Source organism: Alligator sinensis, unplaced genomic scaffold (genome assembly GCF_000455745.1).
Source record: "Alligator sinensis unplaced genomic scaffold, ASM45574v1 scaffold1277_1, whole genome shotgun sequence".
Taxonomy (NCBI): Eukaryota; Metazoa; Chordata; order Crocodylia; family Alligatoridae; genus Alligator; species Alligator sinensis.
The window spans coordinates 758,571-771,959 of record NW_005842341.1 but is presented as its reverse complement, the minus strand read 5'-3'; the positions used below and the strand labels follow the sequence as shown (position 1 = coordinate 771,959).

Here is a 13,389-nt window from a genome sequence, read left to right as displayed (position 1 = left end):
GGCGACTGCAGCCCTTGTGGACTGTCACTGCCACCTAGCGGCGCCCGAGCTGCAGCCGGTAAGTCCCCCCCTGGGTCCGCACTTCCACCCCCACACGCGGGGCCCCGGCGTGTGGGGGGCTCTTGCTCAAGGTGCCCTTGTCTTTTGCAGGACCTGGAGGACGTGCTGCGAGCAGCCAAGGAGGTCAGTGCCAGCCCGAGCAGCCCCAGCGCCGTCCCCATGGGCCCCCGCCCCCTTCCCCTCACACAGACACCACACCCTCCTCTATATGCGCATCACCCGCACACACAGACACGCCCCACATGCACATGGACACACACAGAGACACTTCCCCCCCACTGTACACCCTGCCCCTCACCCACACACACAGACAAACACCCCCGCCACCTCCCCACACATCCACTCTCTTCTTCCACACACACATACACCGTTGCCTGCACACAGATACCCACTCCAGGACAGGCTTTTGGTGCAAGTCTGGGGAGGCTACAGAACCCTGTGCGGATGCCATGATGCACCCATGGAGCAGACCCAGCTGGTGCAGGGGGTGTTGAGCATCCACCGTGCTGCAGCCAGGTCCTGCCTTGGGGAAGCTCAGTTTCACTGGATCCAGGTTGTTGCTCTGAAAGCTTGCCTTCTGCTAACCTCACTATGGTGGTGTCCAGGTGATGCTGAAGCCTGGAGGGTCCAGGAATCATGCAAGGGGCAAGGATTTCTCATGGTGACTGCTGGTCTCAGGCAGAGAGACATAGTGAGAGCCCTGCTAGTCAGAGATCAAGGAGAAGGCAGGGGAGACTCGCACTTTACAGACTAACCAAACTAGATGGATGGATATAGCACAAACTTTTGTGAGCTGAAACTCATTGTGCTCAGATGCTCAAGAAAATCTGTCCCATATATATTTGCACATACCACGCATGCGCAGATACATGTGCTATATATTTACATGTATGTGTATGTGTATACACATACACACACGTGATATAGCGTGCACACACGCATCCAAACCTCCCTGCCCCCCCACCACACACGCACTTTGGTTAGCCTATAAGCTGCAAATCTACCCTGCCTTCATCTTTTATTGGACCAATGTGCATAAAGTTAGACAAGCTTCTGAATGCAAGACATTTATTTATTTGACTTTTATGCCACTCTCCGTGAAAAGGTTCATACTACTTATAGCTGTATGGGTGTGTTGCAGTACTAGGTTTTCAGTCTTGTTCCTTTATATGTTGACACAGCTCATCTTAGAAACTGCACTGACAACTGAAGTCTTTTATCATAGCAGATAGAGTAGAGTTTATCTGCCTCTGTCATGTGGCCTTGATGGCTTGCCAAAACTCAGTAAGCAGCCCTCTACCTGAAATAATTGCCTGCCCCTGAGAGAGAGTGCGGGCAGCAATCTTACCATCTTGCTACTCTTTTCTGTTCCTCAGCCCTGCACTCAGAATCAGTAGAAATGCCCTAGAAATGATAGTGACCTTCAGCCTCTGTGTCTGCAGAGACTGCTGCCAGTGAATGCTACTTATGTTGCTTTGCCATTTCCCCTTGGAAAGGACTAAGATAAATTAATGTTATAGAGACCTTCAAAATAGCCATTAGACAGGAAAAACTCACTCAGTACTGACCTATGCCCTGACCTAGCTCCTTTGAAGCTAATTAAAACCTGATCCAGTTCTCATTAAGAGACAGTGGCCTACAGTTGAAATGTTCCAGTGCCTAATATATTTAGTCCTTATATATTTTTATTATGAAGCTATGCCAAAAATGTGAGACTGGATTTCTTTTGGAATTTGAAATATCTAACTGCCCAGTCCTTTCAAAATGAAAAATAGAAATAGAATTTTTTGAGAACTATTCAAAATCTGATGATTATTTTTTTTACCTCTTGCTTTTGACTGTTGGCTCCAGATCATTCCATCCTTTTCCTTCAAATATTTGTATCAGTGGTGCAGGTTGCAGTGAATGGTTGCTGGAAACACATAATAGTCAAACCTTTTCTCCAACACCTCTGCTTAAAATCAGATTTTCTATGGGACAGTGAACTTCACATAAACTATCCCTACCTTAATGTTATAATTCAAAAGCTGACAAGTAAAGAACCTGGAGGTTTTACCAAGTTAGAAGTTTACACTAGGATTTACAGTTGCTTCTCTGAGGTATAACAGTTGTATTTCCTGTTATTTCAGGCTAAAGTTTTGGCCCTTGTGGTAGTTGCTGAACATTCAGGAGAATTTGAAAAAATTATGCAGCTTTCAGACAGGTACAGTTTATGTCAAAGACTCAATTTACCTTGTCGGTGATTAAAATAATAGTTACTTTAATATGATGTAACAGAAATTTGATGTTGGTGCTGTGCGATTCAAAACATGAGGTGATATTGTTTATGGCTGGGAAAAGAAGACGACACAGGTTTATACTGTGCATGGGTAACACCCACAGAAGATTAAGGAATAGCTCATGGAATAGAGCCAAGTCTTACTTAGGTTTTACAGAGTTTGGGTCAGGAGCTCTTATTTCGTGCAGTGTATATATCTATACTGCCTAGCACAATGTGGTCCTGCTATATGAGGCTGCTAACACTTACAGTGCAAAAAAAAAAAAAAAAGAATTAATAAATGAGGTGTGACGCTTGTTAAAGGACACGGAGGAGATCAATAATGTTTTAAAACTATTCTCTTGTGTCTTTGTGAGCATTGTAAACATATGCTGAGCTCACAACACCATTGTAAGACGAATTGGCTACCCAGTTTCACAGATAAGCTGAGGAATGGAGAAACTGAGTAAGTAATGCACAGTTACATGATTGAATGGGGCAGAAAAGAACAGAATCCAGGAGCCTTGATTCCTACTTCTGCATATAACTTCCTCTGAGCAAACAGGATGGTGCTAGGTATGTTTTCTGACTCTTTCACGCACAATAAAATGCAGAACATCCTTTTAAAAGACAGTTATATGCAATATCTAGAATTGTTTAAGGTCATCTATCCCTATTAGTGTTCAAGTTGTGTAACACCAGACAGAATATTCAAGAATAAAAAGGCATTTTAAGTCAAGTGCCAGCAGGATGTCTTTGTCTTTGCTTCCCGGCTGAGTTTTTATTTTGATTTCTACAAAAAAGTGTCTGTCTGGAAACCTCCTACCTTTTCATGCCAGGTTCTATCTTGGCAGAATACTTTTGTGAATGAGCTATAATATGCTTTTCTTTTCTATAGCTCTTTTTAAACTGAAGATCTCAAAGATCTTTAAAAAATACATCACCTATGTTAGGGAGATATCTCCATTTTACAGAGGGAGAGAAATTGACACAGAGAAGATGAAGCTAACATTTCAGAAGAAGTTTCTCTGTTCAGTTGCCTCAATGTTCAACGTGAGACATCAGAGGTGTGATTTTTCAGAGGTGCTCAGCACCCACAACATGATTGAAATCATTTTAAACCGTGGGGGAGCAATGCCTCAGAAAACTGTGCACTGTCAAATTGGCTATCCAAAAATTGCATTACCTAAAAGCAAAGAGGATTTTTGAAAATGTGACCATGTTTTGCCCAGGATCAAAGAGCAGGTAATATCAGAGGCAAAATCAGAACCCAGGTACTCTGATTTCCATTCTCCAGTCATTGTCACAAGATGTGCAGCTGTGCACATGGATTACTGATGAGGAATATACAGGAGCCTTAACTCATCATTAGTCTGATGCCTGTTTTGTGAATATGTTTTTCATTTCTAGGTTTCCAGGGTTTGTTTTCCCATGTCTAGGAGTTCATCCAGTTCAAGGCATTCTTAGCAGGGAGGAGCCGGAAGACCATCGCAGTGTTACTTTAAAGGTGAAATGTGGACAAGTTACATTAGTATGCTAACAAACTGTTGCTGGGACCAGTTTGGACAAGTGGCAGTTTAGGGATACTGGGGTCTGACTGATCTAAAATTTAAATCCAGCTTAAACCATACATTGTTTTTTTTATATGTTGCCGTTATACAGAAGGGTTGTTGGCTGTAGCCATGTTGGTCTAAGGAGATAGGCAGACAAGGTTATTTGGGTAAATGTGGTATCTTTTATTAGACCAACTGAGTCGTTGGAAAAATTGTTCTTTGCAAGCTTTTGGGCACAAACACCCTTCTTCAGGCATAGGGAGAGTCTGGTGGTGTTTTGTGTGCTCTCCTGGGTGGAACAGAAGCCAATATGCAAAACGCAGGTCTCTGAAAATGCAAATGCATGCAAGTGAGGATCAGAGAGAATGGGGAGAATAGGTGTGAGACAGGTAGGTTGTGGTGGGGGGGAATGTTGAGCTGGCAGGCAGCCATAAATCCAATATGAGCTGGGAGGTTACCTGGGTTTATTAGATGTCAGGCAGGTTATAATGTGCCATAAATCCAATGTCTATACTTAGTCCATGATTTTTTGTATCCAGTAGGTTTATGAAGTGAAGTTCATGGGCTTGTCTACAAAATGTGTTTTATAAATCCCCTGTGAGGATTGGAACTGAGAGATTGGAGAGAGAGTGGTTTTCTTGTGAGAAGTGTGAACCCACAGGTAATTGGGTATTTTTGTCTTTGATAGATTTTCAGCGTGCGTTCATTCTGATGCACAGTTGTTGTTCGGTTTCTCCTATGTATTTTCCATCAGGGCATTTAGTTAGCTGTATGAGATATATCACATGACTGGTTTTAGATTTCTTGTCATGGCATGGTCTGGATCCACTTGGTGTGCTTTGAGCTATAGGAAGTTTGCTTCTGGTGATGATGTTGGCAAGGTTCAGGTTGGCTTGTTTAAAGGCCTGGGTGGGTGGTTCTGGAAAGATCTCTTTAAGAAGTGGGTCTTCTTTTAGTATGGGTAGCAATTGTTTGAGGATTTTCTGTGTGGGTTCCAGGGAAGGGTGATATGTCATAAAAAATGGTGCGCGATTTGCGGGGATTTTCTTTTTGTATTGCAGCAAATCTTCACGTGGTATCTGGATGACTCTTTCCAAAATGCATTCTATCTCTCTGGAGGAATGTCCTTGGTGGGTGAAAGCCCTTTTGAGAGTTGTGAGGTGATGATCATGGGTGTTCTCCTCAGTGCAAATTCAGTAGTATTGGAGGGTGTGGCTGTATATTACAGATTTCAGGGTATGTGTAGGGTGATTGCTGGTTCTGTGTAGATATGTATGTTGGTCCATGGGTTTCTTGTATATGGTGGTTTGTATTTTACCATTCCAGATATTGATCATAGTGTCTAAAAAGGAAATGTTGATGCTGGAGATTTTAAGAGCTAGTCTGATGGAGGGGTGATGGTTATGGAATTTGTGATGGAAATCAATCAGAGACTGCAGTTTTTGGTCCAGCTGATGAAGGTGTCATCTGTATACCTTAGGTATAGCACTGGTTTGATGTTGCAGTTCTTGAGAAATTCTTCCAGGTGGTCCGTAAAAAGGTTGACATCTTGTAAGGCCATTTTGGTGCCCATAGCTGGGCCCATGGTCTGGAGGAAGTGTTGGTTATTGAAACTGAAGTTGTTGTGTGTGAGGATGAAGTGTATAAGTTCAGTAATATTTAGGTTTGTATTCTGAGTTGTAATCTTGCTCTTGTAGATATGTAAGGCAGGCTTGGATACCATTCTTGGTGTGGGATGTAAGCTGGTAACATCCATGGTGGCTACAAGGGTATTGCTGGGAAGGTGGTCTGTGTTTTTAAGTTTTTGTAGGAAGTCTGTTGTGTCTTGGACAAAACTCGGTCTTTGGGTGACGAGAGGTTTTAGGATTGATTCAATGAAACCTGATATTTGCTCAGTTAGGGTTCCATGTTTGGATATTACAGATCTGCCTGGGTTCCCTTGTTTGTGGATTTTAGGGAGCATGTAAAAGGATTGGGTAGTGCGGGGATCACATTTTGTAGTTTTACTTGTAGCTCAGATAGAAATGATGTGATGGTGTTTTGAGTTTTAAGGTGAAAAAGGGAGTTGGATCTTCCTCCAGTTTTTCGTAGTAGGTGGTATCCAGAAGTTGTCTGTTGGCTTCTTTTATGTAACCTTCATGGTTAAGGATAACGATAGCTCCTGTTTGGTAGTTGTATCTCCCAATGCCTGAAGAAAGGTATTTGTGCCCAAAAGCTTGCAAAGAACAATTTTTCCAACTATTTTGTTGGTCTAATAAAATATAACACATTTACCCAAAGAACCTTGTCTGCCATTATACAGAAAACACTTTGGACCAAATTTTGAATCTCCTATACTGCTTTGGTAGCACTAAGGAAAAATGCTCACTGAAGTAATTTGGCTGTCTGTTTTTCAGAGTTACGGTAAAACACTCTTGAAATTCTGGCTGAATGATCATGCTCACTCTTTTTGGCTGTAATCAGCAACCTCACTGTTCCTTCATTGGCATGGGGAGGGGAAGACTCTGTGTAAGGACAGTTACATATCTGTGTCCATGTCTCACCCATGAGACATGGGTGACTATTTACCTTTGTCATTCTCAGACTCTAAATATAACTTGTTTTTGCAGTGCTAATTACAGGTTCTGCTTATATTAAAATGTACCTTTTATAAAGGAGTCAGAATAAAGCAACAGAGCCCTGCAGGGTCTGAAAAACCTTCATTTTCTACCCAGACATATAGTTGCATTTTCCATACCCCCTAGATGAGGGATTCTACAATTTTGTTGAATGGAATTCTTCTTGTCTTGAGGATTATTTATTTAATGCTTTCTTTTACAGAGCTTGCCTCTTTCTTTTTTTCTTCTTTTTCACAGGACCTTGATGCTGCATTGCCACTTATAGAACACTATAAAGATAGCTTGTTGGCAATTGGAGAGGTGAGTACAAGTTCTGTGTTTTATTTAAATCTTTCTTTTTCGTCACCTGGATCCTCGGAGTTGTAAGCATGTAGGACTTCATTGATTCTACGTACATAAGAAGTAACACTAACAAATACAGCAGCTGAAAAGCCTGACCTGTCATTCCAGGCCTAAATGTGTTTCCTTTTGTGTTTTTCCCCGATTCCCTACCACACTCCTGAATACTTTGTAGTGCTAATATTTCAGGTATACGATAAATAAATATGTTTACTTCCAAACGTGTCATTGCAGCCCTTCAAATGCTTAAACTGGAAAAGGGTATTAACATTCAAACAGCAGTAAGGGAATACTCAGAAAAAAGCAACAATATTGGGGAAATCAGTGACAGCATTTTCTATCTTCCCCTCCCTATCATCTTTCCAGTTCCCTCATTTGTTCTTCCCTGATTTTTAGATAGTATGCCTCATTTTTAAAATCTCTGCTTACCCATCTTGGTACTTGAAGCTGCCATTTTCTGTTAAGAATAACTCAAGATACTGAATCAACCACATGAGAAAAGTAAAGTGATAGATCTTAGCAATAAGGGTGAATGGAAAGGTGGAGGCTTTTAAAACTGTCTCATAATAGCTATTTTTAATACAGGATTGTATTCAACAGTCTGGAGTTGATACTAAATATCTTACTTGCATATAACAGTCATGCCAACTTGTGTTGTGAGCGTGTGAGCTAAGCCAGGTCATACAAATCAGTACGTAACTGGGATATCACCACTGAATATTTAGGAGCTGTGGGGAGGAGTGTCTGTAATTCAGTTGTTGATGTCTTATCTCTGACTCAGTACTGAACTGAAGTATGGTGCGAAGACACCATGCTGCTGGAGCTATTACTTTAACTCAGACGAAGGCCTTGTGTCTTCAGGTCATTACAGATCCACTGGCAGTTTTCATTACAGGTGTTAACCTGGCCAAAGTCCTGGTTAGCTTCTTGTGCTCTGTTTACTTATATTGTCTCAGCCATTTTGTTGGGTTGGGATTCTCTTTCACTTTGTAATGTGCCTTTTTGTGCTGCAGTGATTTCAGGGTTGTTTAACTAGTGCTTGGAAGGTTTTTGTTGTTTCTTTCTATGGATTCCTCAGTGTTTTAAAAAAAAATTACATATGTCAGTTATTTGAGGCTCAGGATATTCTGTGAGATAGGCAAGGAATACAGATCCAGGGGTTTAATTTGCAATCATCTTTAAGCAATCCTTAGAGTTAGGCAAAGGGCACAGACAGAAGTGCAACTCCCCACTGTAACTCATGGAACTTTGCAGGAAGTGCCATGAGTTACAGCGATCCCCCAGATCCAACAGACATTCACTGTTGGGTCCTGGGGGTTGGGGGATCAAGCTGCGGGTAGAGCAGCTCTGAGTCTGCAGCCGCTCTCCCCTAAACCCCCTCCCCGCCTTTATGCCCGGCACTGTGTTCAGAATGGGAGGTGGGGGAGAGAGTGGAGGGAGAATGGTCTGGGAGTCGCCCAGGCAGCATTGAGGGTAGGGTGGGTGTATTGGAGCCCCTTGGATTGAAAAGCTGTTTCTTTTATGTAATTTACTGTAGTTTTGTATGACATCACATCTGCAAAACTTTCTTATTTCTCCTTTTATACGCTGTAGGTTGGACTGGATTTCACTCCTAGATTTGCCAGCACCGATGAACAGAAGGAGGAACAAAGACAAGTCTTGATCAAGCAGATTCAATTAGCGAAAAGACTGGGTTTGCCTTTGTAGGTCTCGTTTATTTTGGCAGAATACTGTTTCAGAAAAGACCTAAAATCACATTTGTCAGCATTTCTAGTTATTAAGGAGCCTGCAACATTGCTTAAAATGTAGAGAGATTAGATTTATCAACCTTCCCACTTTTTAAGAAGACAGTTGAATTCTACCTACTTAAAATTCATTGTGAAGCCTCAATTGAATTTGTACTCTTCATTACCATTTATCATCGACTGTACTGCTGTATTTTCATTGTTTGTTTATATTCTCATAAAGTTATATGGGGTCTTTCTTGGTGCCATAAACATTTAAATTACTCTTTTCTTTCTTGCCAAATTGCTGTCAAGTCAGTGAATCATATGAAAACATATTCCACTTAATTTCCTAATACTGGATTTTTTGCCCTCTACAGAAATGTCCATTCACGGTCAGCTGGAAGACCAACTATTAACCTTTTAAAAGAACAAGGTACGATTTTGGATTTATTTCATGCCGTTAATAATTACAGGTGTCTTTATACAATGTTTGTTTAGCTTTACCATATCTAGCTAAGCATCGTGCATATATGAGTTTGTGTACGCAAAACCTGGAAGGCATGTTATGGAAATCCTGAAAAGTTGGTCTTCACCATACCGTTTCTCTGAATTACAATTTGTTTAAAGAACTCTTCATTTTACCTTAGTTACTGACAGCTTTCTTGTTCATATTCACCTTTTCTTGCATTTATATCTGCTCTCAAAGTTAACATTTTGAGAATCTGAAATGCCCTTTTATTTCCTTCCACACTGGAGATTTTAAATACTTTTTGAGTAATATACAGCAAGTAAGAGACTTGATGCTTCTGTAACCCAATTTGTCTCGTATTTACTTGATCCTACAATAAGATGGGAATGGGGGGGGATCCTCCATTTAACATAGGAATGGGGGTAGCCCCTCATCTTAGAATCATGTAGGAGGGCAGTGGGGAGGCAGGCAGCTGCTGTGGCTCTGGCTCCAGCTCCTACCTAGAGCTGGGGCTGTAGCTGCAGCTGGAGTTGCTGTGTGCCCCCTACCCCCTGCCACCTCCCCCCTGCAGCCTCTTCTTCACATTTCCCCCGCCCAGCTCAGTCTGTGTTCCTCCACCTACACTTCTGCCTCCCCCACTTACTTTTGCTCTTCCCTGGCAGGCTCCACACACACTTCATCTTGGGGTCCTGAACGTGGTTGCAGCCTAGCTCCATAACAGTGATGCACAGCCTAAACAGCTTCTATGCAGGCCAGCCTGGGACTGTGCTCAGTGCTCCAAGTTAGAATGGGAACAGAGCTAGTGTAGAGCAAAGGTAAGGGGGGAACTAGAGAACAGTGGCTGGGAAGGAGGAGGCAGGAGTGGGGAAGCAGAGGGGCTGGGTGGAGGGGGGAAGCAGAGAGGTTGGAGGAGAGGGAAGGGGGAACAGAGAGAGAGTTTAGGGAGGAATAGGGAGTAGAGGCAGGGGGAGGATGGGGAAGGAGGGGCCTGAGGTTTCAGGGAGGGGCAGGAGGGAGAGCAGGGGTAGAGGCTGGAGGCAGGGACTGAGGCTGGGGGAGTGGGGTGACAGGCACAAGCAGGGGGTAAAAGCTACTTGACCTCCCCACCTGCCCCCTAGCCCCCACTGCCTGCCCTCGTGCAGCGGTGGGGGAGATAAATTAAAGATGACCCTCCAGTAATTGTATGCATGGAAAATTATAACAGATTTCTAAATTTTCCATGTATAGAATCTAATTATTGGGGGGAGGAGGGCTTGTCTTATATTCAGGGTCATCTTAGATTTGAGTAAACGCAGGAATTATTATTAAACTCTAGAATTTCTTGCTGTGCCTGGGACAAAGATCAAATGTATCTGTTAAATAGGCATTAATTAATGAATGTACATTAGTAGATACCTGTCTGTTGAGGTACCATATCCTGCATTGGCATGGCAATGGACATGATGGTCCAATAGGTTTGTTCATCTCTTAGCTAGTGCCCTACTCACTTTACTTAATTGGAGCAAGGACTTTCACAGATAAGAAAGTGGAATGATGGCTACTGCTGTTTGTCTCTCTTACATTAGAATTATCATGCTAGCTTTTGGTAGAAGCTCCTTGGTCCCATTGTGCTTTCCAGAGACTGCAGTACTATCACAAAAACAGTTAGAAATGTTTGCATTATGCTCTCTAGTTTTCACCCTATGGTCCTGCTGGCAGAGAGGTACCTTTCAGACCCAGTCATATCTCCCAATGGAGACCCTCTGCCTCTTGTATCTGGTTCTATTCCACACCTAAATCCTCCAGTTTGTCAGTCTGGTACCACAAGCACCTGTTGTGCCGGAATGACTGTTTGCTCTACTGGAACAGTTCTGACTATTTTTCTTTGTAGCACTGTATCTCACATGATTTCATTGGGACTATGGTGCTCTCACTGGGAGCTGACATCACAGTGCCATCATGAATGTAATTATTTAATTGGTTTGGGTCTGTGTAGGTGCTGAAAAGGTGTTGCTCCACGCATTTGATGGAAGGCCATCTGTGGCGATGGAAGGAGTGAAGGCTGGATATTTCTTTTCCATTCCTCCTTGCATTATAAGGAGCGAACAGGTAAAAGTAAAATAATAGTCCTGTCTCAGGGATTAGGGATTCACAATTTATCACAGTGAGAAAATACTAAATTTGCTATAGTGATTAAAAAAAAAAAAGAAAAAGAAGAAAACCCATGATAGCTTTTGAAGTCTGAAATATATGAAGAATTACAGGTGGATCTGGTAGTGCCACCTGTTATTAAGGTTTCTGGATAAGTCTCTTTATAAGGTCCTGTTTCAGTTGCTTATAATTTTGCCAAACTTTAACTATTTGGGCTGAAAATTTCCAATTTCCATTCAGCTTGGTGTCTACTCAGCTAAAGTAGTTGAATTGTTTGGAGGATGAATCTAGGACTGATGTTATTTTTGACACAATAAATAATTATTTTATTTAGAAGGTCTTGCACCATCATGTGTTGGAGCAGGAAACTTCACAGTGGATTGGCCTTTCTGTCAGGGACATGTCTTTGCTGTTCTATTCCACTCTAAATCAGCCAAGTTACAAGCCTTTGGAAAATCACAGCTAGAGATTTCTTATTTTTTAGCAGCCAAATTGCTGGAAGACTGCGTGCAGTGAGCTTGCTTCTGCCCAAGGCTAAGCTGGGCTTTCTCTGTAATCATATTCTGGACTCTTGCAGGCTGTTTAGAATCCATATTTGGGCACCTAAACTCAGACTGGATACAGTATCATTCCTGTGCTTTCAGTGACATTTTTCCTGGGGCAAGGCAGCACAGAGAAAACGAGTTGAGTCTAGTATGGAGGGGACAGGGATTGGATAGTGGCATTGGGGGATGGAAGGGAGAATAAATATTATGTGATTGAACCCTAATGCATATGCCCAAGGGGGCCAAATCCAGGCAGTCTTAGTTCTGTTTTTCCCCTAACATTTGTGTACTCACCTGACTTCGTAGCATGATTGTTTCCTATGTGTTGATTTCTTGTGTCCTTGATTAGTTAAATAATACCCCTGTGTTCCAATATGGATGGGATTCTGCCTTTTCTTGTTGACTTGATTACTCTTGGCTTTTTTCCTTAGGTTTAAGTGAATCAGATATTTAATGGGTTTTTCTTTTTGTTTTTTAAGAAGCAAAACCTTGTGAAACAGTTGCCTTTAGAAAATATGTGCTTAGAAACTGACTCTCCTGCTCTAGGCCCTGAAAAACAGGTACATTATTGGTTCTCTACTTCATTTTTCCAAAAAAATGTGGCCTACAAAAGCCAGAAAACAGAGGGTGAATTTTGAGCAGAGGCAAGACAGAGACAATATTGTTAGATGATATTTGAAAAAAGGTGACATGCTAATGAAGCAGATAGATCTGGGAAGCCAGCAGAGAAGAGGAATATTGCCAAGGAAAAGCAACTGCAGGATAGGATAGAGAAGAGACTGGTGAATGATGAGCAAGAATAGCAATTGCCTATGGGGCCTATCCATTTTACAGTTACAACCATGTTAGTAACAGCTGCTTTAAACAAAAACTAAATGTGATGCTAATGCTATTTGAGTTGAACGTCAATGCATTCTTTTTTATGATTCAGGTGAGAAATGTACCACAAAATATTTCCATTGCTGCAGAATGTATTGCCAAAATTAAAGGGATTCCAGTGGAAGAAGTTATAGAAGTGACAACGAAGAATGCATTGAAACTTTTTCCCAAACTTCAGAACTTCCTTCAAAAATAGACTCAGCATGTGTAATTGCAGTATGTCCCAAAAAGTAATACGTGTGCGTAATAAAAATGCCTGTAGTGTTTGAAATAGATGGTTTTGTTATCAAATAGTTCAGGAAATGGGTGTTATAATAGATATGGTTGATTTATCTAAGATCTTGTTCTGCTGTTAATTTGACAGCTTCGATGTTATTTTGTATATTAAGTTACACCTTGATCCTCAAAGGCAGTATGTACTACAGGACAGGCAACTGGGGGGGGCACATGACCCCTTGAGATTGGCCCCCGACTCAGCATCGCTCAGGACAGGGCAGTTTTTTTGCCACGCGGGCCAGCGGCGTCTTACGTGGAGGGGTGCGCACTAAGCCACGGCACAGAAGTATAGGATTGGATATGGGGCTTTTGGCCTGCCCACCAGTCACCCCTGCACTACAGCATTCTTATCTTACTCAGAGTCTGTTGACATCACTACAGCTGCAAAACACAGGCGCTTAAATCTGCTTTTGAGATTCTGATGGCAGGATCAGGGCCTAGTTTTGTTTCTCCAGCTGTTTCATAGTTTCATAGTTGTTAGGGTGGGAAGGGACCTCAATAAATCATCGAGTCCGACCCCTTGCCCTGGGCAGGAA

The 13,389-nt window shown here is 42.1% G+C and overlaps 1 protein-coding gene across 1 annotated transcript; it reads left to right on the top strand.

Moving 5' to 3' along the window:
• The first annotated feature begins 6 nt into the window (after positions 1-6).
• Positions 7-13,383, top strand: TATDN3 (TatD DNase domain containing 3). The gene is made up of 10 exons (XM_025210206.1): positions 7-58; positions 151-183; positions 2,190-2,263; positions 3,728-3,824; positions 6,726-6,788; positions 8,421-8,530; positions 8,932-8,987; positions 10,999-11,111; positions 12,178-12,258; positions 12,630-13,383. The coding sequence occupies exons 3-10, from the start codon at positions 2,247-2,249 to the stop codon at positions 12,771-12,773; spliced, it is 681 nt and encodes a 226-aa protein (XP_025065991.1). The 5' UTR covers positions 7-58; positions 151-183; positions 2,190-2,246; the 3' UTR covers positions 12,774-13,383.
• Positions 13,384-13,389: the final 6 nt, after the last annotated feature.